At 44.6% G+C, this 23,713-nt stretch overlaps 2 protein-coding genes and 1 long non-coding RNA gene across 5 annotated transcripts; 2 read left to right on the forward strand and 1 right to left on the reverse strand.

The window, feature by feature from the left end:
• Window positions 1-855: 855 nt before the first annotated feature.
• Window positions 856-23,566, reverse strand: vax1 (ventral anterior homeobox 1). 2 transcript variants are annotated; one of them, XM_088385665.1, is made up of 4 exons: window positions 23,172-23,566; window positions 11,112-11,349; window positions 6,448-6,635; window positions 856-2,898 (listed from the first exon to the last, which is right to left on the reverse strand). In XM_088385665.1, exons 1-4 carry the CDS (start codon window positions 23,229-23,231, stop codon window positions 2,368-2,370), a joined length of 1,017 nt encoding a protein of 338 aa, XP_088241791.1. In that variant the 5' UTR covers window positions 23,232-23,566; the 3' UTR covers window positions 856-2,367. The 2 variants fall into 2 exon arrangements, with proteins under 2 accessions (XP_088241791.1, XP_088241792.1); XM_088385666.1 differs by lacking the exons at window positions 11,112-11,349; window positions 23,172-23,566 and adding an exon at window positions 7,815-8,971.
• Window positions 11,980-13,294, forward strand: LOC148392754 (uncharacterized). The gene is made up of 3 exons (XR_015860584.1): window positions 11,980-12,220; window positions 12,448-12,553; window positions 12,854-13,294. It is a non-coding gene; the product is annotated as an uncharacterized LOC148392754 (long non-coding RNA).
• Window positions 18,030-22,157, forward strand: kcnk18 (potassium channel, subfamily K, member 18). Of its 2 annotated transcripts, XM_088385664.1 has the most exons (4): window positions 18,030-18,138; window positions 18,220-18,327; window positions 18,428-18,574; window positions 20,324-22,157. In XM_088385664.1, exons 1-4 carry the CDS (start codon window positions 18,093-18,095, stop codon window positions 21,166-21,168), a joined length of 1,146 nt encoding a protein of 381 aa, XP_088241790.1. In that variant the 5' UTR covers window positions 18,030-18,092; the 3' UTR covers window positions 21,169-22,157. The 2 variants fall into 2 exon arrangements, with proteins under 2 accessions (XP_088241790.1, XP_088241789.1); XM_088385663.1 differs by having other exon boundaries at window positions 18,030-18,327.
• Window positions 23,567-23,713: the final 147 nt, after the last annotated feature.

A 23,713-nucleotide genomic window follows, 5' to 3' on the forward strand; every position in this document is an offset into this window, starting at 1 on the left:
TGGAACGTGGGAGGAAACCCACGCAGGCACCACGAGAACACGCAAACTCCACACAGGGAGGCCGGAGCCGGAATCCCAGCCTGCTCCAGTCCACTCGGAGGGAGGGAGGGAGGGAGGGAGGCAGGCAGGCGGACCGGTGTTAACCGGTGAGGCAGACATGTTAACTGGTGCTCCGTCATGCCGCCTTCAAAGACAAATGATGGAATTTATTATCGACTCAATGTTCATGTTTTTGTGCAATCAACGTGTCTATAATTTTAGCGGCAACCCAACAAAGCTCAAGTAATAATTCGAGCGATGTAAATGTCATACTTTAATTGGGCTTTCTGCTTTACAAATCCAGAAGGTGGATGGATCATTTCTGAGCATTTGCACTTGTTTGATAACTGAATGGGATTCGTTCGTTTTGAAAAAAGCAGGCCAATAAAGCGACGCAGCATGTTGTTTCCCCTCCGCACATGAAGACAAAAAAAGGAGCTTCTTTGAAACATTTTTCCAGTGCAATGACCTCACGATTACTCTTGCAAGGGGTGTGCGAGTACGTTAGCGCTGAAACGCAAGGCTCGAGAAGAAGAAAGAAAGAAAGAAAGAAAGAAAGAAAGAAAGAAAGAAAGAAAGAAAGAAAGAAAGAAAGAAAGAAAGAAAACAAGTCAGGTTGTGACCTCTCTTTCCTCAGCTTGAATACTCTGAGGACCATGTGACGAGAGAAAATGTGTTGGTGGTCTGCTGCTATGACTGCCCCCCACCCACCCCCATGTCGACCCCACCACCCCAAAACGCGCGCACACACACACACACACACTTTGAAAAAAAACACATATCTTCATCCTAATTGGGCTTAGGGTGAAGGAAGAGAATAGGTGGGGGAGCTTTGGAGGATGGTTGGAGGGGTGTTAGGAAGCCTACATAAATGTGACCTTCATTCCCTCGTCCTCCTCCCAAGACAGATGCTGTCCAAACAAATGCTTTCTTTTATCTGCACCTAGAAGTGCGGTCCTGAATAGTTTCCCTCTGACTAAAGTTCCTTCTTTTTGCTGTACTCCTCAGCTCGTATGGTATTAAGAGCAAATCAAATCAAATATTACACGATGCAGCGGAAAGAGTGTGTTGGCAGAATTCATCATGATCAAGAGCGCTGACCTTTTGAGCATTGAAAGACTGAAAAAATCGGCGTCGTCATACGTATCAAACCACCATGTATTGGATGTACTATAACAGTCATGGAATTGATCAATTAACTTGATGAACGGGAAGATAAATTTAAAAAAAAAAGGCAACGCATGTTGTCAAACAGAATGCCAGATTTACAGTATCTATATCTATATATATATAGATATAGATATATATATAGTATATATATCCACATTTGTACTCCATGTTTGACAAATCTCACAGTACAGCACCAAATAGCTTTGAACAGATTACTCAATTCATTCATTCATTCATTCATCCTTGATTACCAGATAAAGGTACTAATAATGTCATCATTACCAAATGGAATAATTTACAATAAAATAACAACATACATCTCATTTGCACTACAATCATTTGTTTCGGCCTGAATGGCCGCTGATTTCACAAAGGAGCTGACGGGATTTCTTCAAGGCTGAGAAACCTTTTCCCATTTTGGTGATCATCACAGCAAGCAGCACACTATTGGTGCCGGGTGAAAAGCAAGCGTTTTCTTACAGACTATACAGCAAAAGCCACTCACAATGCTACTGAAATCACAGACGAGGGGGGAAAAATGATCAAACGGAAAGGTTAGCTACTGCAACTTGAGGACAAAAACGCCAGCCACAGATGTGTGGTGAAAAAAAGATTTCAGTCTTCAGAAGACAATCTCTTTTCTTTTGCTTGAAGCCAGCTTTCTCACCAACCAGTGAATATACTACAAGACACACTGACTGTGATTTGCTTCCGCTGGGGGGTTAGGGAGGGAGGGAGGGAGGGAGGGACAAAAAGGGCTTCTTTCTCTTCTCTACAACTACTCACGCACGTGGTGGGTCTCGTTTGACCTAGCCAATACAATGAAAGAATATTACACAGTCAAGACACACATATCTTGTAGTAAGTTTTGAAAGCCGATGCGGTGTGCGCTTGCTCGCTTGCTGGCTGGCTCGCTCGCTGGCTGGCTGGCTCGCTGGCTCGCTCCTCCAATTTTTCCAAGGAATACTTCAAGGTGTCAAGATTTGAAAAGAACCCCCTTGGAAATGGCCTCTCTAAAGCCCTCCTTCATCATAAACATTTTCAAATGATATGGATCTAGATGATTAGCAGACAGTTACAGAACACTGTGGTGACACAGACAGATGGAACCAAAACAAAGACAGCTGAAGCCAAAAGCATACATGTGAAAACAGTGCGTCAGTCCACAATCTTCTTCTCCATGGCTTCTTTGCCATTGGTCCGCGAGTAAGGCTCAAAAGCTGAAGAGCTCAAATAGCGGGCCGAGAGTTCTTGCAGATTGCCGGCCAACGAACTGGCCACGGTCAGCGGGTTCGACGACATGCGGCTGGCCACGCCGCTGAGTAAGGAGGGCACGGGGAAGCTAAACAAGCCGTGAGCCGCCGCCGCCGCTGCCGAGCTCTGCAGCCCGGGCACCGTCCCGGAGCCGCTGACGGCGGGTAGAGTCGGGCTCCCGCCGCCGCCGCCGCCGCCGCCGCCGCTATTGCCGCCCATGCTGATGGATGGGGGCCGCAGGGCAGAGCCCAAAGCGCCGCTCCCGCAGTGAGGCAAGATGCCCGGCAGGCCCGAGGGCGTGAGAAGCCGACCCTGCTCCAGCAATCTCAGGACGCTGCAGGTCGCCGCCGTCTCCGACACCACTGAGCGCAGCTCCGAGTCTTTCCCCTGGTCTTTTTTCTGCTTGGTGCGCCGATTCTGGAACCAAACCTTTACCTGTGGACAAAAAAAAAATAAACAAACAAAAAAAGGAATTCTTAAATATGCAAAGGATTGCAATACAACAAAAGGACCATGGACATAGAGAACCCTACTTCTCCATCCGTCCGTCCGTCCGTCCGTCCATCCATCCATCCATCCATCCATCCATCCATCCATCAACCCAAACCCTGTGTCTGTAAATCTTTTTTTTAATTTTTTTTTATTAAAGTTGTATTTGCTGTAGACATAACTTGATATTGTTCTGGAGAGCTTGGCTGTTATGCAGGCTTGACTTTAAAAAAAATGAAAGCTAAAAACAAAATGCGTGTTTCTGCTGTTCATTTCTGGAATAGGTTTCAAAATATAGTGTGAGAAAATCTATGAATCAGATGGATTAGAAAGATTCTCAGTCCACCCGTGCAGAAAGGGAATTGTTTTGTTTGTTTGCTAAGGGTTTACAAGTCACGCTTATACATAAAACCATCTGCATTGAGGTGGATAAATATGTATACAATCGAACATATTCGGGGCCATTGGTGCTTAGCATTTCTGATTCGGCTCCTAACTAACCTTTGGCTCATAGTCCTTTGAAGCTCACAGCCATGTCGAAATAAATCACTGCAGTGCAGTTGCTCCACAGCCATGCTGATTAAATACGTAGAAAATTAACTCGCGTGTTGTGTGGCTCATGAAAGGTGTTTTCTGGAGCGCCACTAATTAATTCCTTTCTCAATGCGAGCAAAAGCATTTTTTTCAGCCATCAACAAAATCCCAGGTTATGCGCAATTGATGTATTTTATTGACAAGGTCGCATTAATCAGGTCGTCTAATGCCCATAACTGCATAGCGGAGCGGAGCGGCAGGGCGCGGAGCGGAGCGGAGCGGAGCGGAGCGGAGCGGCGTGGATGTTCCACACGCATTAAAGGCCTCAACAAAGACCGTATAGTGCAGTTCTGTTCAAAGTCCGTCAAATGACATCGCAGACACGACAGGTGAAGATTTAGCCTGCCGTTTGTCTTTACGTCAGCAAATATGGAAGTACATCCAAACACCATCGTTGAAATCGCAAATAAATGAGGAGCCAGGACTTAAAGAAATATTCGTTTGGGGAGTTGGTGAGGAACAGACAGGCAATCTTGATAGGTCCACTCGCTCCAATCCAATCTATTTACCAATGTGTCAAGGAGCATCGTAAATTCCAAAATGTTTGTCGAATTTTTCTTGAGAGCTGTCGCAAATAAAACTTCCAAATATTCTTAAACCTGGTTAGACTGAAAATGCAAGTGAATCTATTTGTTGATGTGCTGCGTTGCAAAGCATTTCATGTCCTTCCACATCTATGGAATTTTGGGCGTCACTGTATTGTAAACTGAGATCCTATCGTGGTTTTTATAAATGCAATTATGAAAATGTATGCTTTTGTCAAAGCAACTCATCATCATGTCATGTACATTTGTTATCATAAAAATGATGATCCTTAACAACAAAAGACAAACACGCAATGCATTATTTTCCATTTGTCACGCATGCCTTAACTTTGTTGCGAATCATCTCATGTTCATTTGTGTATGCTCAAACATCTCAATTCAAATAATATGCTCAAACATCTCAATTCTAATAAACTGCAGCAATGAATCTTTTTTTTTCTTCTTCTTCTTCTTCTTTTTTCGGAGGCGCACCGGTCATTTTTGCGCAACAATTCTGAACGACGGTGCAAGTGGCTGCTCAAAGTCTGTAGAAATAAATGTAAGGGCGTTGTAGAATTTTTTGGAGGAAGGATTCAGAAGATCCTTTCTGTGTTATTTTGACAGAGCGACTGTATTGTTCTTTTCCCCCCTAACAGCTTAGTCCCAAAAGCCAAACATATTTGTCGTCATTATTCAGTTCCCCAAATGATTTGAAGCGTTTGATGTCAACAACGCTCTCTTTGTTACGTAAGTAAAGATCCTGTTGCTGGAAGCAAAAGGAAGAGTAAATGATGTTTGAGTCCACTTTCCACATCACACATCAAGGATAAGATGAGAATAGAAATGATTGATTCATGTAGCATCATGTGACTTATTTGGACCGAATGTTAATCTAATCATGCACTATGTCATTTGGTGACTGAGAAGTGACACTGAGAAAGCGTGCCGAAAAAAAGAGAAAAGAAATCTCAATTTTGCCCTTGAAAAAGCTGACCTGCAGACTGCTGCAAAAATGAGTCAATCACCTTTGGCCATGCGAAATGCGCCACCATTGATCAATTTTGCAAATCAATTAAAGATGAAGACGGTAAGACTGACAAATAAGACTTGAGCTCGAAAAGGCTCCGAGGCCAGAAAACAGACTGGCTTGATGACTTCAAGTCCAAGTCCTCCCGCCTTGAAATATGGTGTCAAACTCAAGAGTGCAAATGCAGTTCAGCCGCGGCGCGGTGAACTTTGGCTGACCCCTTGACACATCCGAGTGAGAACGTGCACAATCTTTTCGTTTCATGCCGTCTTTCATCACCGTTGCCTCCGGCCGCAATGGAGCGCATGCATCCAAATGGCATTGCTCTATGAAGTATATTAAGAGGTCAAATGTATACTCGTCTAACCTTGACACACACACACACACACACACACACACACACACACACACATTGTGGGTGAACATTTTGCTTCCCACATTTATTTTTTAGAAAGGTTCAAGATTCGTGGTGTAACAATGTGCCTGTGGAATCACGGAAAAGAAATATAAAACTACTATTGAGACTAAAACACGTAGGTGAATATTACATTCATCTTAATTGGTGCTTAAAGAGTCTTTTGAATCTGTGCAGCCCATCGCACTGCACTCGTAGGCACAATCTTTTCTTCCGAATTGAAGGGCACTTAGGTTTACGTAAGCAAAAATACGAGCTCGGTCAGAGTTGTTTGGCTAAATGTGATTTTCACACGAGATCACATTTGAAATACAGATCAAATGAAGCAACGTCTGAGGAGAGCAAGGAGGGTGAAAATACACAGTCAAGCCTGGACTTGTCCAGTGGCCAAGGGAAATGAAATTCAAATCAAGCCCACACGGACAATTTCAACAACGGCAGCTAATGACGACAAGGAAAAAAATCTCTGTGAAATACAATGGAAAATAATCAAATTCTATGAACATGATTATAAATCCGATCAACAGTAAAACGGCTTTTTCTGCTCGTGAGTTTCCAGTGAGCAGGTTGCGAGTGCATTGCTCATGAATGGATTCGTGTCATGTTTCTCGTGATTGATTTCCAACTGTGCTCAGCCACATGCAATACAAAGGTGAAATTGCCGATAGAATTCGAGCCCAAATTCTTGTATTTACCAACAAATCTGTCTTGCCTTTCAAATTCAGCATTGTCCTGTTCAATAACAAATGATCCCGGAATGATTTCGATCGATTGGACTCGACGCAATCAACGACGGAGGAAAGAAAGAAAGAAAGCAAGAAAGAAAGAAAGAAAGAAAGAAAGAAAGAAAGAAAGAAAGAAAGAAAGAAAGAAAGAAAGAATGCCAGGAGAATTCATCGGTTCGGAGAGCGAAGCAAAGCACAGACTTGACTTACCTGAGTTTCGGACAGATTGAGCTGGCGGGCCAATTCGGTTCGCTCCCTTCCCACAACGTACTGACACCTCTGAAACTCCATCTCTAACCTGTAGAGCTGCTCTGCGGTGAAAGAGGTGCGGGTTCTTTTGGGCCGGTCCAAATCCAAACCCTTTGGTAGGATAATCTCTCGGATGGAGCCTTTCGCATCTACAACAATGACAACAAAGCGGACTCACACAGTGACAGTGAAAGAGAAGCACAGCTCCAAGTAATAGGATTACAATCCTTCATTTCAAGACACATTTTTATTCTTTGGCTTTTGACTGACTGCGCTTGTATATCAATTTGTCTTTGCCCTGTCTTTGTCTTTGATTGTCCCATTGCTAGTATTTGTCAGGTGCAGTATTTGTTACAAGGGCAGCTGTTGCCAAATGTAAATAAGAAGGTTCGAGCGTATTCCATTGCGGATTCGAATCAAACGCATTTGGATTCAAGAAGCACGGAAAATCCCTCCATGTTTAATGGTTCACGGCAAAATGAAGACGATGAGAAAATTGGAAGAAAAAAAAAAAACTGTTCAAATGAAGTAAGAGGTGTTAAATAAATGGATTGATTGATTGACGAAATGATTGATTGGCAAATCGACCTTAATGCGTCCAAATGTTCTGTTTCGGTCAATGTTTGCATTTGGAGTGCTGGTCAGTACATTATCTTATTTGAAAAACATGGTGGAAATTTGCAAGAAAAAGTTATCCCTTCCTTCATTTGCTAAATTCAAATCACTTTGTTTTTGTTATTTCTATTTCAGCTGCACAAAGATAGATGTTGCTGGAATTTAGGACTTTTATTTATTGACTGAATTGATCATTTGTAATCAAACCATATCATCTGAAATTATTTGTACAATAATAAATCAATCATCGACATTTTTATCAATCAATAGTATCCGTACAAATGTAAAGTAGAAATAGAGGGATTCAATTACAACAACAAAAAAGGTTTTTTCCATACTGAATGCCAGAAGAGATCTAAAAATGCAAACTTGTGTTTGATACTTCTCCTGAGGTTCAAGTAAGAATTCTCAAAATAAACAATAAAGTATGCTTAAAGAAGTGAGTGACACTTTGGAAGGAATTCTTTGAATTTTTTCAACAATTGCAACATTCGGCGGGGGTCCTTGTCCTTATTGCTTTTGTGCGAACGGTTCAAATTCAACACCGCGATTCCATGACTGAATAGAATAAGGCCGAATATATTATTCTTTGCAGTTCAATAAATAAAAATAAAGCGCTCACAAATTGAGGGAAAAAAAATAAATAAATCAAAAAATGGCAGGGTTGTTATCGAACAATAGTTGCAACAGTTCATCGTTGCCGGAAGATTTACCTCGCACAAGTATTCTCCGACAGTAGTCCGGGTCTGCGTTGCTCCCCCTGTTTTTCTCGCAGTTTTCCACCGTCCCGGAGGAGGAAAAAGAGCTTTGTTGCTCCTTTAGAAAGCTTTTGGACAAACTGCCCTGTGAGTCCTTTCCGTCTTTGCCCTCCTTAAGTCCGTTCTTCAGCACCATTGCTTCTGTCTCTTGGTTGTACCTGACCTCCATACTCAGTTGCTGGACCTGCAGCTTGGCCGCCTCCTTTTCCTTCTTCCTTTGTCCCGTTTCAAAAAAAAGGGGAAGTTCAAGAGAACACGGCGCAACAGATCATCTGACTAGCGTGGTTTTTAGTTTCAAAAGAGCACCTTTGGCCAAGGTAGCGTCAGCTATCTAATGCTGAAAGTCTTCCGTCCTTCTGTCCGTCCTTCTGTCCGTCCTTCTGTCCGTCCTTCTGTCCGCCCGGCAGCCAGCCAGCCAGCCAGCCAGCAAGCCAGCCCCTGTTATCACTGACCAAGTGCCTTGCCCAATGATCTTGGACGTCTCGGTGAAAGTGGATGATAATTCAGTGCCCCCCTTTCCCTGTTACAAAGACATCATCAGGCTAGATGGATAGATGAGCTACACATCATCAGAGGCACGGAGCAGCCCTGGCTCCTTCCACTGATTGCTGCTGTCATTTGGCTGCCTCCACATTTGCGTGAATACTTTGGGGAAATGGACCAGGTCTCGACGCTTCCTGTCCGTCAGCAAGTGAAATGATTGGTCTCCGCGATCCCTACGTGAGCAAACGCAGTCACTCGCAGCGATGCGGCGACTCCTCCGTAGCCAGCAAAAGTTGCTGCTTCTTCAAAACCCAGTCGGCATTTGCTCCTCAACCTTTCACTGTCAGCCAACTTTGATCCCAGTTCTCAGCGGCGTCTTGTAATGCTGCCATCTACCGCTATCGCAGCAAAGGAAGCCTGGGAGGCAAACGACTTCAAATGTACCGAGAGCCGCGGTGCCAGGTTTCAGTTCAACCTTTTTTCTTCAATTTTCCCCCCTCGTCCTGTTCCTTTTTTTAGGGGCTGGGGGGGGGGAGGTTTAGCCAGCCACGCAGAGCAACCCGGCCAGGTCCGGGACGTGGCATCCCCCCAAAAGCAAACGAGCTGTGCCCGGAAAGCCACTTGGGCTCTCATGATGTTAACCTACGCATTTGTAGGAACAAAACTTGTCATTAGTGCTTGGGCTGCCTACACTCTCTCACGCATGCATAGCCCCGGAATGGCCCCTACCCCTCTCCACCGCTCGCTCAGCCCACTAACCATCCATCCATCCGTCCGTCCGTCCGTCCGTCCGTCCAGCCAGCAATCCGCCAACCAGCCAGCCAAGCAGCAACTCTTAGCTATTTTAATTGTCAGTGCAACAATATCTCTGAACACAGCAGTGGTCAGTAATCCAATAAGACCATTGATTAGGCTACAAAGATTCAATTCAATCCAGCGGCCCAGTGCAAGGAACATTCTCCGCTCCTTCTCGTCACCTTAGCTGGCCAGAAGCCCCCTTCAAGCTGCCCCCCTCCCTGAGTGCCATTCATGTCTTTATGAGAAACAGAGAGGGAAAGGAGTGAAAGATGGCAATTATCTAATTGGACTATTAACAGACAATTCTGTGAGTGTGCCTGCCCGCCAGCAGTCTCAGGGTGGCTTTAAGGGCCGCATGTTGAACTAACTTGATTCACTGAATGTTTGGGGGGGGGCGCTGCTTGGAGTGGGGATCCATTGTTTGGCAAAGGGAAAAAGGAGGCTAAAAGGCCCAACCAAAAGGGGAACCCGGGCTTCTCAAGCTGCCGAGCGCAGCCTCGGCCTGGGAAATAGATGGAAGGAGGATACAACGTCTTGGCCTCTCACACGCGCACAATGGCCGAGGAGGGGCGGGAAGACAAATAAATACGTCAAAGGCTCCGTGCGTGGAGCATTAAAGAAAGCATATTCCAGTGGTAATTAGCCAGAGTGCAGCAATGTCAAATTGGATGGATGAATATAGACCACAATTAGCCATTACATTTCCATAAGGCGTGCGAGAGATCCCCAAAAAAAACTCTCACTGGTGCTGTTCGAAAAGAACTCCAAATATTTTCGGATTTAGGCAAATATTTACTCCATCAAGCCCTTGAAAACTATAGCCCTAAGGAAATCAAGATGATTTTTTGGTTCATCACCGGAAGCATCAGCGTGCATATAAAAGGTACACAATCAACTTGAGACGCCGGTTGGCATGCATTTTTCCTCACTATTAAAGGCGACAGTGAAGATAACAGTTGGGGCCGAGTTCAAATAAAGAAATCAACAAAATCAATAAATAGATCAATAAAAAAAATAATAAGCGCCTATAACCGCTCTCTTTGGGCACGAGGTGGGCTTACCCTGGGTGTCAATCAAACGTCTTGAAATTTGGAGTGAGTGGATTTATGTGAGAAAAAAATGTCAGGTGAGTTTGTTGTTTGCTTCAGCTCAAACCCTCTGTTGACATTTGACACGTGCATTGAAAATCGTTTTGTCAAAAAGGGGATATATTGAAAGTGCATTCTTTGCACCTATGCATCCAGATTTAGAATTGCATTTTTGCGGTCCTGTGTAGCCCCTCCAGTAGCACCGATGACAAATTGTGCCCCCCTCCAGTCTTGAAGAAGCCCAACCCCACTCATTATAAATAACACAAAAAATGTCAGAAAAGTCAATGGCGCAAAATGTGGACCAAAATAAATCAATAAATACATCCATACAATTGGATCCAAAGAGCTTTCATTTTACTTCAATTTTACAACTATGAAACTGTGCTACTGACATAATAAAATATCTTCATGTTTGTGGTTGTAGTTTTTTTTTTTGTGTGTGTGGGGGGGGGGGGTCTTTAATTGTACTACATCATAGTTACCTTGCGAGATGGACATTGAGAGGGTTATTGTCAATAAACGTTTTCCACCATGGATTTCTATTTACTGTTGAAGTGCTCAAAAAGAAAAAGAAAAAAATCCTCATGCTTCAACACAGCTGGGGCAGCCCAGAGCACAAACAATAACAACAATTATTTCTTCCGTCTGATTTAATAGACCTATTTAGCAGGATTCCAGCTAGGATGTTTCCATACAAATTACATGCTGTACAATAGTCAGATAATTACGGCCAGGCCGGGTTGAATAGAACTAGTATTAACATTCATCATTTTTACACAAACATATTTCAATGGCGAAAGATGTTTGGTATAGTTGCTTTGGCGCTTAAACGCACCGAGATAAAAATAATCAATGGGCGGTAGGAAAAACGGAGGCTTACGGCTTATTTTGAAGATGAGGCTGGCTGGCTGACTGGTTGGCCGGCTGGCTGGCTGGCCGGCCGGCTGGCTGGCTGGCCGGCCGGCTGGCTGGCTGGCTGGCCGGCTGGCTGGCTGGCTGGCTGGCTGGCTGGCTGGCTGGCCGGCTGGCTGGCTGGCTGGCTGGCCGGCTGGCTGGCTGGCTGGCTGGCTGGCTGGCCGGCTGGCTGGCTGGCTGGCGCTTTTTGTTGGAAGTAGGACCTGTTGTTAATTCCAAATGAGACAAAAGGGAAGGAATAAAAGGCAGTTAACACATCTCAGTCCAGGTGTGTGACCCTTGAATATTGTCAACTTGAAAGGAATACGTTGGCGCTCTGTGCCTGTATTATTGGGACTCCGAAACGCTAAGTACGTACCTACTAAAGCATTTTGGGCTTGTGTGGAGAGTGCAGGCCTTGGAGAGCCGTGATGCCTGAGTGACAGACAACATGGGAACGCCGCAAGATGAATGGTTACATTCAGGGGCCTTCTTTATGTTTCAAAATGTGCTGATTATGTTCCACAGTAAGAGAGCAAGCTGTTCTTGAACTCTCTAAATAGCAATGCTGAAAAAAAGGAAGGAAAACTGTGCTGGCAGCTGAGCTCAAAATCTGCTTTGTGGTGAGTTGTTGTTGTTGTTGTTGTTGCTGCTTGAAACATTTAAGGCTGTCTGATTTGCTTTGATACTATGTCTTTTTTAAAAGCACTTTTTCCCTTCAAAAGACAGACTTTGTGGGTTTTGATGAATATGTTTGTTTTGATGTCATCAATGTGCCATTCCTTTTGGAGGTTGGAATGACCAGAGCGCTTTGAATTCTCAGCACTTTGGACAGCCGAGCCGAGCCGAGCCGAGCCGAGCCGAGCCGAGCCGAGCCGAGCTAATAATCACACGACTACTAAGTTGTTGTCGTTCAGGAACGATGCAGAATGGACTTGAAGCTCACTCCTGTGTTTATCTTTTGTAAAGCTTCTATTTTGTGATTGTTTTCATGGCATAACATGGTTGACATGATTGCGTGTCAGTACAGAACCTTTCACGACTTCATTCGGCCGGAATCTATTTTGTTTGAAATTGCATTTGACTTCAGCTAAGGTGTGTGTGTGTGTGTGTGTGGTGGATGTGTCGTCGTCGTCGTCATTGTGGCATGAACTTACGCTCGCTTAACAAACAAGCTCTTTTTTAAGCAACTGTGTTTATTTTGAAAGAAGGCTTGTTACATTGTCGCCTTAATTGAAAAGACGACAAGTTTCTAAAAAGTGTCTGAATTGAAATGTGACAAATACGCAACTCCAAGCCGTCTATTCTATTCTATTCTCCAGGCGGCAGGCAGCGCAGTGGCGGCCACTGAAAGTATCTCAATGCCATTGTACTAATCTTCTTTTGTGGAGCGCAGACAGCCTACAAATCCACAACAAAGCCCAAACGGTAATTTATTTTTCTGTATGTTCCCCCTGAATAGTTTTAGGTGACACTCTTTTGTCCCACAGATGGCGCCTTGCAGTAGTTATTGTCGCAGGTGTAATTTGAGCACTTCTTTTAATGCTGCAACAGTTACACTGTCTAGCTCACAAAAGCAAGAATTGGAAATAAAGCATTTTGGTGCTTCTTCTTCTCGTTGTTGTTGTTGTTGTTTGGCTCTTTTGCAGCTTAGCTCACCATTTGACTAGCCACCATTAGCCACTATTAAATGCACTGCTGATGTTAGTCATTTTGTTCATTTATCAGATTCGTCTTGCTGAAATCTTGCGCAGCAGCGGCGGCAGCAGCGGCGGCGGCAGCGCAGCAGCTTTTCCTTTGTCTTCCTTTTATATTTCTGTCTCATTTCAAGCTCACAGACGAAAGCTCCTAATGGTGCATTACAGTGTAATTATCCCTCTACTCAAGTTTAAAAGCTTAGCCAAAGAAAATGAAGCAGACCCAAAAGACACTTCAAATGAACACAGTGTTTGGGCTGGAAATGTATTGTCCTTTTCTTTTCTTTTCTTTTCTTTTCTTTTTTAGTCGACATGATCTACTAAGACCATTTCTACAAATCCAAATCAATTGTCTTGTCTTCGTTATGAAAATGATTGCAACAAACGTAGCAAAGTATCGAGTCACCTTTGGATTAAAAGATGTCAACGGCACAAGACTTGTCGAGAATCGGCCCCAGAGCGAGAGGACGGTGAAGACGACGAGCCTGCAGAAGCACCACTTCAGATGAACCTATCACCATGGGTGGGCTGTTATCAGCCAATGGCGGATTTGCGTTGGGCCGCACCCGTGACCTTGTTTGGTCAAGACTGTGAGGTCATGGTTAAGAATACTGGATGGATCCAATTGAACGGATGATAAAAATATGGATATTTTGCATATGTCTCACGAGGATGTTGCAGGCGCACCGTATTTAGGTAAAAGTTCAATGAGTTTACTCATTTTCATACATCATAAACATCTGAATGTAACTGCCATCATCTTGCTAATTAAGCCATCATTTAAAAGGACTCTCTTGCTGTATGAAAGACGGATGTCCTTGGAGCTACATTTACTTCAGTCCTTTCACCAGCGAGAAAAAAAGTCTACGAGTGTAATCAAGCAAAGTGGGCATAAGGTCTAAGTACGTGTAATTGCTGAACCCTCGACACTATCTTTTCACGACAACCGCGCATCGCTATGTGTCATGCCAAGAGTTGGAAAGGCTTTACTGGATGGAGCACATGTTTTGATCATCCGAATTTCACTTGGAAATATTTCACCTATGGGCCGACACCCTCCCCTGACGCGCTTTGCGTTTGGTCGGTCACAAAGCTGTGCCGCCAGCCAGTCGAAATGGTGACTCCAGCCAATGAATGAACAAAGACAACCAGCAAACGATGCGAATCAATCATCCACACCAGCTTTGATGCCGTCATTTCACTCCAAAGCATCAGGTTCAAAAGCGGAGAAACGAAACGGTCTCATTATTTTCCAATAACATGACAGCTCCTATGAGAGAGAGACTTCAGGCTTGACTCTTGAAACATTCAAAAGCTATAGCACTCGATGGATTGTCCCAAAATGAAGACTTCATCCTGTACAGCAGGGGTGTCAAAGTCCAGTCCTCGATATGTTTTCCAAGTTTCCCTCGTTAAACACACCTGATTGAAACGATCAGTTCATCCTCACGTTCTGCAGGAGCCTGCTCATTGAATCGGGTGTGTTTAACGAGGGAAACTTGGAAAACATGGAGGAATGCGGCCCCCGAGGACTGGACTTTGAGAGCCCTGCTCTACAGGGTTACGGGTGCTATCTCAGCTGACGTCTTTACTGCTCAACCGCAGGTCATGTGTGGAGACAGACAAACAAAACATCTCAAAGGACTGGCAATCGGTTGATTGCGTGACTGCACCGTGGGCAAAGTTTTCTCACCACCTTTTTGCAGTGTGGTCCAAATACGCTTTTGTATTCAACCGCTGCTTTCATAAGTGAATAAAGGTCCATGATCGCTTTTTTTTCTTCCATATTTGTCACGATGAAGATGAGGCAATCGCAACATCACAACATCTTATCAGGACTTCATCTTAAAAACGTCATCATCAGTTGTATTGAACGAAAAGAGACCGATGCCCTTTCGTCACATATTGCATTGATGTGATTTAAAGATGACAATGGTTAAGTGGATCTCTTTTGAATGGACATGTCATTATGTTGTTATTTGAATTTTCCCCGACGTGTAATCAAACGCCTATTCACCACAATCGCTCCATGTACTTTTTGAAGCTCGAATTGCAACCGAATGACCAATGGAAACAAGGGAAGCAAGGCGCTGGAACACAGAAACAGCATGAAGGCTCAAATACAAAGTCTTTGGGGCCCTCGTGTGGACAAAGCAGCTCCTCATCTTGTTTCACACCAAATGATTGGAAGGCTCCATCGACGTAGCTATACATCATTGTGGTGATCATTTCCTCTGGAGATCCAGAAAGTGGATTCGTTTATCAAAACTCTATCCCAATATCCTTCTTTGTAACACATACAAGCTCAGGTCACTTTCCCCCAAATGTGGCTGAATATCTCCAGCATAGAATAAAAGGAATTATGCATTTGGACAAAACAATCATTACTCTCAAACAATAATCGTTAACAAATGATTGACTCTAAGTCTGTTGTCTTGAATTCATTGCAACCACCTTGTAACGGTGCAGCCAGAATTAGTCATTTCTCCAACAGGATACTGTGGATTTCAATGTTGAGACACACGAACGGTAAACATTTTGTTGCGCTTTCAATAGAATTGGAAGTAGATATTTACTGGCTGTTGATTTCAATCTTTCTTTGAAATGCATACGTACATACGTGTATGCAGTGCCGATGACCATGTTGCACTTTGTCTGGATTTTGACATTCCACCGCAAGAGAAAGAATTTTTGAAGAAAAGGAAACTGATTGTTGGGCAAAATATGCAGAAGCTCTTTGGCCTTGACACTCCACCATCACCAGACCAGGTGCACAACTAGAATTCCAAGTATTACAGTCCATCCTACCCTATGCTATGCTACGAAAATGAAGAAGAAAACAAAATCCCTGCCCCAGCTGCTCAGGGCAATATGGCCCCCCACCAAAAAAAAAAAATAATAAATAAATAAATGCGGATTAATTCTTTAGGTGCCAACTATAGCCTTGGTGGCTTCAGGGGGAGGATCCAGAGCCATGACCAGCCTGTTTGGCACTTTAAAGAGCCTCAAGGAAATCAAAGTCCTCGATGTTCTATCTTATATCACAGGAGTATCTGGAGCGACCTGGTGAGTTGCAAATAGATCTTCATCATCTTGAAATGTAAATGAAAATCAATCTCTCCCTCCACAAACACACACACAATGGCCTAAATATGTCGAATCGTTTGAACAGACGTCATTCTCAGAGCGTACGTTCGGAACCAAAGTGGCAAACGGCAAGCCAAGGTTACTATGCTGCAATTCATATTGCGAATAGGACGACGGCTGCCTTGTTCCGAGACGCAAACTGGTCGCAAGGCGGCATAGATGGGACCATCGCCCAAATAAGGAAAGAGATATGTAAGGATGCCATGAGTATGATCTCCCTGGAAAAAATGGAATACTACAAACGAGAGATGGTAGCAAAACTGAAAGAAGGGCATATTTTGTCATCTACTGATATGGGCGGCTTGCTATATGAACATCTAGTTTTCGGGGAGGTAAGTAGTGCATGCTTTTCGGGGGTTCCCAGACGACATTTTGAATGAAAAAAGAACATGTTCGAAATACTGCTTGCAGAAAATGACCCATAGGCTTTCTGAGCACCAGCGGACAGTCAATGAAGGCCAAAACCCTTTCCCCATATACACTGCTGTCAATATGAAGGAGAAGATGGGCTGGCAATCAGAAGCTGCTTGGTTAATAGCACTCTATGAAGCGCATGTACGTACATTTTCTTGTGACTTTTGATTCCAAATGACCAGAATGGTGCGAGTTCACCCCCTACGAAGTTGGCTTTCCAAAGTACGGGGCTTTTGTGCGAGACCGCAGAGGAGATAAAAGCTGGAGAAGTGGACGTGCGCAGCAGCCACTCTCCGTACGCCACCGACAAGCCCGTCTAATCAGAGGAGGATTTTGACAGTCTGATCAATTTAACGGCCTATAACGTTGCCAACAATAAGGAAAGGATCATTCAAACCTTGCGCGAGGTCTTGAAATCTAAAATGAGCATAACTCAGACATTGTGAACGGTTGAGCTTCATTCATTCATTTCACTTGGAGTGATTAAAATGCAAATAATCCCCCCCCCCCCATCGCTGTGTAATGCTGGATGGATGGATGCCACAAGGCGGTGACAAATTAGTGCTTGGGATGGCTGTTTGGCAAAGTGCTGCTCCAAACCAAGCCATCAAGTCCAAGCTGTTTGTGAAGAAATTCAGCCCAAACGCATGAATGAATGCTAACTGTTTTAATTGCCATCGTCAAAAGTGAGCCAAAAGCAGGCGGGAAATGTCAGGCGTGCAAAAATAACTTCCAGTCTGGGGATACATATACGTACATATTCCTAAAGTGCTCCCTGCGGTTTGCTTGTTCTGTTTTGCCTTGCCTTGCCACCTAAATATAGCTCTTCCACACCACCTGTCGCCCTTGGGATTGTGATATTTGTCTTGTGTTTCCAAATCTTTCATCCAGCCTGTTCTATGAAAAATAGTTTGTGCTTTTCCTTGTATTTTCATACACATGGATCCATCCATCCATCCATCCATGTTCTTTACTCTGATCCGGTTAAGTCTTAGGAGCACCTGGAGTGAAAATGAACCCACGCTGCCTGCATCGCAATACGGAAAGCATTGAATCTTAAGACTAAAATCAAGACTTTACTCGTCTGGTTGTTGAGGTTAGGGACAGACGAGAGCACCTACCAACTTACAAAAATGGGTGACATTCCCAGCAAAGATGCAGTACCATGCAGTACAGGAGAGAGTTCAAAAGAAAAAGGGAAGCAAGCCTATCACAGGCCAAGACAAAAATGATGTCTCATAGCGTATCTTTGAAGATGATGTCTTAGCGGCACTTTCTCAAATCTTGCTAATTGCTTAACACAATGACACACAAGAGTCCATGTCGACAATATTTTGTGGAGGGGAGCTGCATGAAGAGCCAAAGATGTTAGCTATCGGTGCTCAGCCTGAAAAAGGTGCCAATATTTTCTTTTGTTCGAGGGGAATGGAACTGGATTTGAGCTTGAGTTCACTTGAGAAATGCTTGAAATGAACGACAGTGGTCCAAGCGTGTCTGCCATGCATTAACTGCACCACAGGCAGCAGTACACTTAGGTACTGTCCCCTGGGAGCGGCACTCTTGGATTGCCAGGACGTGTGTGTGTGTTGGGGGGGTGCATACACTGAGCAGAGCCAGAGCACATTTGCAGGAGCATCAAGGCGAGACGGGCGCTCCCCCCCACGCCAACTGTCAGAGCTCTGCATCAGCGCAAGAAGAAGAGGACCAAAATGAGCTCGACGCTAGACAAGCCAGCCATGGGCCCCGCCGCCGGCAGTGAGCTGAAGGCACGCAGCGACTACTTTTGGAAGCTCCTTCCTCACGTCATGCTCTGGCTGTCTCTGGTCCTTTACGCAGCGCTGGGCGCACTTTTGTTCCAATACGTTGAAGGGAGAGCACCTCCGGCCAAGCAGGAATACCATGGCTTCTTGGCGCACGTGATCCGCCACGTCCAGAATCTCACCGGTGGGTTGGAATAATGGCATTGGAATTGATTGACATCGATGGGTTTTACTCGAACTTTGATCCCATCCGACCGCTCCTAAGCCATTTCTTTGAACCGTAGGTAACACATCCTACACTCAGCAAAACATAGTGGAGGAAGTGGAGCGTCAAATGAGCGCTGGTTTTCAGACCGTATGGCTCCAACAACCTGAGAGCTGGACCTTCTTTGGCTCCATGTTCTTTGTGTGCACAGTCTTCACAACGGTTGGTGAGTGCATCGTTCTGTTTTCCTTTTTGAGGAAGCTGGAGGGAGATGTACGCAAGCTCCCATTGTTTACCATGCACTGGTCCAATAAAGGTTGGACAACAATCTGCTGCCGCCGGCTTATTCGAATTGTGAAAATATTTTTGGGTGGGCCCACACCAGCCAAATTCACTGTCATTTGAAGCATTACAGTAAAGCTACACCTAAAAGTGAAGCGATGGCATAGCGGGTGGGCTCCAACAGCAAACGATGATGAATGTGAACTGAGCAAATGTGACAAAGCATTTAGCAATAGGCTTGAACGACAAATAAATGATGCAGTCATTTTTCAATACACGAGGAAACGTTCATTCTACTACTTTGAAAAGCATACGCTATGTTTGTTGAAGCAGGAAGTTACGTTCTAAATCAATGACAGCATTCCTTTGGGCCTGCTGCTGCTGCTGCTGCTGCTGCTGCTGCTGCTGCTGAGCATGGACTCCATTTGTGGCTCTTGCCTACTCATACATTGACTGTTAACTTTCTGCTTGACGAGCGTGTTGATAAACTCTTCTCTTCCTTGGTTAGATTTACGTCTTGTAATGCCTTTTGGCGGTCCTGCTACCACAGTGCATACACACGCGGGTTCAAGTGGCAGCTTTTTGCGACACGTTCAATCAGCTCAAGATAAATCACTTTGAAACGGCGATCATCGTTCATTTCATTCATTAACTTTTAACACACAAATGACTGAGCAACAGTTATTATTAAAGTGGTAGCTATTTGATATGCTAGCTTTATGAAAGAAATTGGAAGTGAATATTAATTCAGGGTAGGCAACATCTGTCGAGGGATCGATACAGTTAGGTTAGCGACAGAAATTCTATTTCAATACGAAAGAAATACTGTGTGAGACGCAAGCGATGGCTAATTAATAGTGCCCGGAAAAAAAGCAGACTGCTCTGCGCTGCGAGCAAGCTGTGATCCAAAAAAAACTTGGACTTGTAAGGGGGAGGCAGCTGCTTTTGGATGTTTGGAATACGTGAGAAGACACAGATGAGAAGGTTCAGCGAGGCAATACGTCGAAAGGACGGCAGAGCCAAATACATTTCACTTCAGCGATCAATAGTTGCTATACTTTTGTGTAAATTGAATGAGGACAACAACAAAATCTTTTCATAGACAAAATACATATTGGTGTTGTCTATCTGGACTTCATCCTGACACAAACAAGGCACTAGCGATACTTCTCAACATTTGAAATGCGGAAGAAGGAGTGATGGAGTGGCCCACAAATCAAAGAGAAGAGGAGAATGCTTTTACATCACCACAAAAAGCTCGTGAGAGCTTCAAAACACATTTCCTTCCTGTCTTGTTGTTGTTTTGGACATAAAAAAGCAAGCTCATGCGGTCGGTCGGTCGGTCGGTCGGTCACACTGCGGTCAAGTCATTGACTCCTGGATGAAAGTGGATGTGTAAAATCACTTTACTGGAATTGAAGCTGCTGATAGGTAATTCACTTTGTCATAGTGCTGAAAAGGAGATGTGGAAAGGAAGCTCTTAGAGCATCCTAATACACTGCACCAGGCTGCGCAGATGCAGGTAGTACCACCACAATCCTAATTGCACTGAATGGGAATGACATCAATTGAATTGCATTTCTTTCCTTTTCCTTTTCCTCTTCCAAACCAAACACCGCGGCAATGAACTCCTTCGAAGCCTTCGAAATCTCAACATTGTCATCAAAGACTATTTGATCTGCTGTTTTTTCAGGCTACGGGGCCATGTATCCAGTGACCCTCCCCGGTAAGGTGCTGTGCGTCTTGTACGCTATGGTGGGCATTCCGCTCATGCTCTTAGTCATGCTGGATATCGGAGACTTCCTTGCTACGCTGCTCACCAGAGCCTACGTTCATATTCACGCCCTGGCCAAAGTCCTGCGCTCCCACCGCTGCTTCCGGCTGAAGGCTCCCAACAAAGCAAGGGAGTGCAATCATCGGACCTTAGAAGACGGGACGGCCGTTCTCAGCCACGACGTTGCGCTGGGCCAACGAGCCGCCAGCATCCGCAAAGTGCTGCAAAGGCAAGTGAACGTGAAGTCCAGTTCCCTGCAGTTGCAGAAAAACCGAGAAATCTTTGAGAAGATTCTCGCCAAAGAGAATCTCCTGCATTTGGGCCGGCGGGCCCCCCTGCTCAGGAGCGCGTCCTGCCCGCAGTTGAATCAAACGGCGCCATTACCCAAGGGATTTGCCATTTGGGACTTTGCGGGAATCGGAGACACCATGGAAACGCTGGACGTGCCGTTTGCGCTGATTCTTTTCATCGTGTTTGCTTCCATCTTTCTCGGCGGTTTGATTCTGCCGCTGTGGGAGAAGCAAATGAAGGGCTTTGACCCTTACTACTTTTGTTTCATCACAATCACCACCATCGGTTTCGGAGACATTGTGCCTCATCATCCCAAATTTTTCATGCTCACCTCCCTTTTCATTATTTCCGGCATGGCCATCATGTCCATGGCATTCAAGCTGAGTCAGACACGCCTTGTCAACTGCTACCGCCGCTGCGTCAAGATGGTAAGCATCGGAAACGGTGAATACAAGAACGGAGTTCTTCTCTGAGCTTTCAAACTTTAGGATGCCCATGGACAAAGACGCACCAAGCAAAAGGTCTGCACGTACCGCAATCTTCGGCCGTCTGTCTGTCTGTCTGTCTGTCTGTCTGTCTGTCTGTCTGTCTGTCTGTCTGTCTGTCGTCTCGGCTATTTTGCCATTCCGTTTCCACAGTCCTCTCAGGTAGAATTTGCCTCATCTGGTATTTGACAAGAAAGAAGGTGCTGGATGGAATCTACGGCGCTTGTTGGATCTCGTCTCGTCATTCCAAAAGTACTTTTGTTTCTATGGATGATTTGTCAATGTTTACATCCATCCTTCCGTAGCTAAGAGTCTAATTGTTTTGTAGCATCCTTAAGCTGTCCCTCCATCTCCTTTTGTTTGGATTTGCAATCCACGCGTACGTACGTACGTCCTTGTTTTTTGCAACAACATTTTTCTTACAATCATTGTTGTTTGTGACTTGGATTGTTGTGCTTCACATTCACAATCATTGTTTGTTTGTCCCATTTTACGGTCGTTTGCCAATCCTAACCCTAATCCACTGCTCAATGGAGCTACCTACCTACCTACCTACCTACCTACCTACCTACCTACCTACCTACCTACCTACCTACCTACCTACCTACCTACCTACCTACCTACCTACCTACCTACCTACCTACCAGCAAACAGCCAATGAAATGGAAACACCAGTTGCAGTATCATCTTACCAACACACGATGGCAGTACAGTGACAAAGAAAGACGCATAAACGTATGCACTTGAGTACAAAATGAAGAAGTCCTGAAATCTGCACGGAATTCTTTGAAGGGACAATTAATGAAGTGATTTTGGAGCATTCATTCAAGCACTGCTAATGATAATAAGCGCATGGCAACTTTCAAAAGTGTCAAGATGAAATGGTGTCTTAAAAGAGCGGTATTGTCATGACTGTCTTGGAAAGCTTTTGATTGCGCAAGCTTTTGGACTGCACTGCACTGCACCGCACCGCACCGCACCGCACCGCACCGCTTTAGACTATTGCGACTATATATACTGTATCTACTTGTTTCGACGAGTGTAAATCTGTCCTATGCGGTTATGGTGGGTTCAAGGGCATTGAACAGTTCAGAAATGCACGCAGTGGATCTGAAATAAAATAGGTTGACCTTCAATAACCTGCAAGTAGAATGCACCATTTTTTCCTCGTGTTCTCGCTGACTGGCAGTACAGGCCAGCGTCAAGAAAACCAAAACAATGACAAATGTTGCTCTGATGAGCTTACGTGACGAATCAAATCAAAACAAGATGTCGGGACAAAATGAATTTTAGAGAGGCATGCACAACAAATATGATGCAGAGTACTACTACTTTCTACATTGCAACTTGTTTGCAATTGCAAAAGATATTCGGGGCCTCGGGATGGTTCCCCAATCGCAGGGCACGTGAACGGGAAACTTGGAGCGCTCAATCGGCCTATTGAGCATGCTTTTGGAATGTGGGGGGAAACTAGAGTGCCCGGGGGAAGCAGGCACATGCAAATTCCATACAGGAAGGCCGCAGCCGGAATGGAACTGACAACTTCTGCAAGGTGAGGCGGACGGATGGATGTGATAACCAGTGCTGCCCAATGATGACATGGTTTCATGATTCTACATTTAGCAATTTAACATTTATTTTTCTCTATATAAAATCTTCAAAACAACATCCTGAGTTGAAAACAAATGAGCAAAGTCAACAATAGTTCGTTTTTCCACAAATAATTAAAAGTATCACTGTTGTAAAGGGCAACAACATTTGCAGTCACAGCCTTGTGACAATCATTTGCCTGGCTTAATCTCTTACGGGAAAAGGGTGCTTCCTTTGCAGCCCTGTTGAATTTTGGGGCGGGATAACAATGGCAATGCTTCAAAGAAACTTTGGAAAAGAATTGACATAAACGCCGTAACATCATTGCAATCGAACTGATCAGGGTGACCACTGACTAATGCAAGTTCAAAAGCATGATTTGAATTGCTCGCTTTATTTACCTGGGGCAGGTGAGGAGGAGGATGGTAGTGATGCCTCGCTTGCTGTGTCGCCGCCGTCATTGTCAACGTTGCTGTTCGCTCAGCTCAGCTCAGCTCAGCGCAGTCTGCTGCTACCTGCTGCAAAAGTTGAAGCCATGTCTTCTTCCTTGCTGTCACGCGCGTTGCAGACGCAATCACGCATGCCAATCAAACGCTTCGAAATATCGTTTGACAAAATGCTTCTTTAGATTTGAGCTATAACCGTCGCTGGCCCTGTATTTAGCACGGCAGATATGACAATGGGCGTAACGTGTGTCACGTTTTGTTCAGTAAAAGTTTCCGGTCAAGTTGACCGTTTCAATCGTTTACGCCGGTCCACGCTTGATTGTTGTGAACGTGATTTCGGGTGACGTCATTACGCAAGGCTGCATTCATGGCACCATGGAAAGTTCAAAACTTTTCTTCTCCCGGCCCGGCCCAAGACGCCAATTAGGTGTTCATGTGACCTTGTTATAGAAAAGTGGCCTTTGATCTTGCTAAAACTTTCAATGAAACTTAAACAG

This window comes from Syngnathus floridae, chromosome 9 (genome assembly GCF_059516105.1).
Source record: "Syngnathus floridae isolate MCC-2025c chromosome 9, RoL_Sflo_1.0, whole genome shotgun sequence".
NCBI lineage: Eukaryota > Metazoa > Chordata > Actinopteri > Syngnathiformes > Syngnathidae > Syngnathus > Syngnathus floridae.

Coding starts and splice junctions, on each gene's coding strand:
- kcnk18 (XM_088385663.1), top strand. CDS start 18,093: ATGAGCTCGACGCTAGACAAGCCAGCCATGGGCCCCGCCGCCGGCAGT. Junction 18,328..18,427: donor CCACGTCCAGAATCTCACCG/GTGGGTTGGAAT, acceptor TTTGAACCGTAG/GTAACACATCCTACACTCAG. Junction 18,575..20,323: donor CACAGTCTTCACAACGGTTG/GTGAGTGCATCG, acceptor CTGTTTTTTCAG/GCTACGGGGCCATGTATCCA.
- vax1 (XM_088385665.1), bottom strand. CDS start 23,231: ATGACGGCGGCGACACAGCAAGCGAGGCATCACTACCATCCTCCTCCT. Junction 11,350..23,171: donor CTCCTCCTCACCTGCCCCAG/GTAAATAAAGCG, acceptor AATTAACAACAG/GTCCTACTTCCAACAAAAAG. Junction 2,899..6,447: donor TCAATCTGTCCGAAACTCAG/GTAAGTCAAGTC, acceptor TTTTGTCCACAG/GTAAAGGTTTGGTTCCAGAA.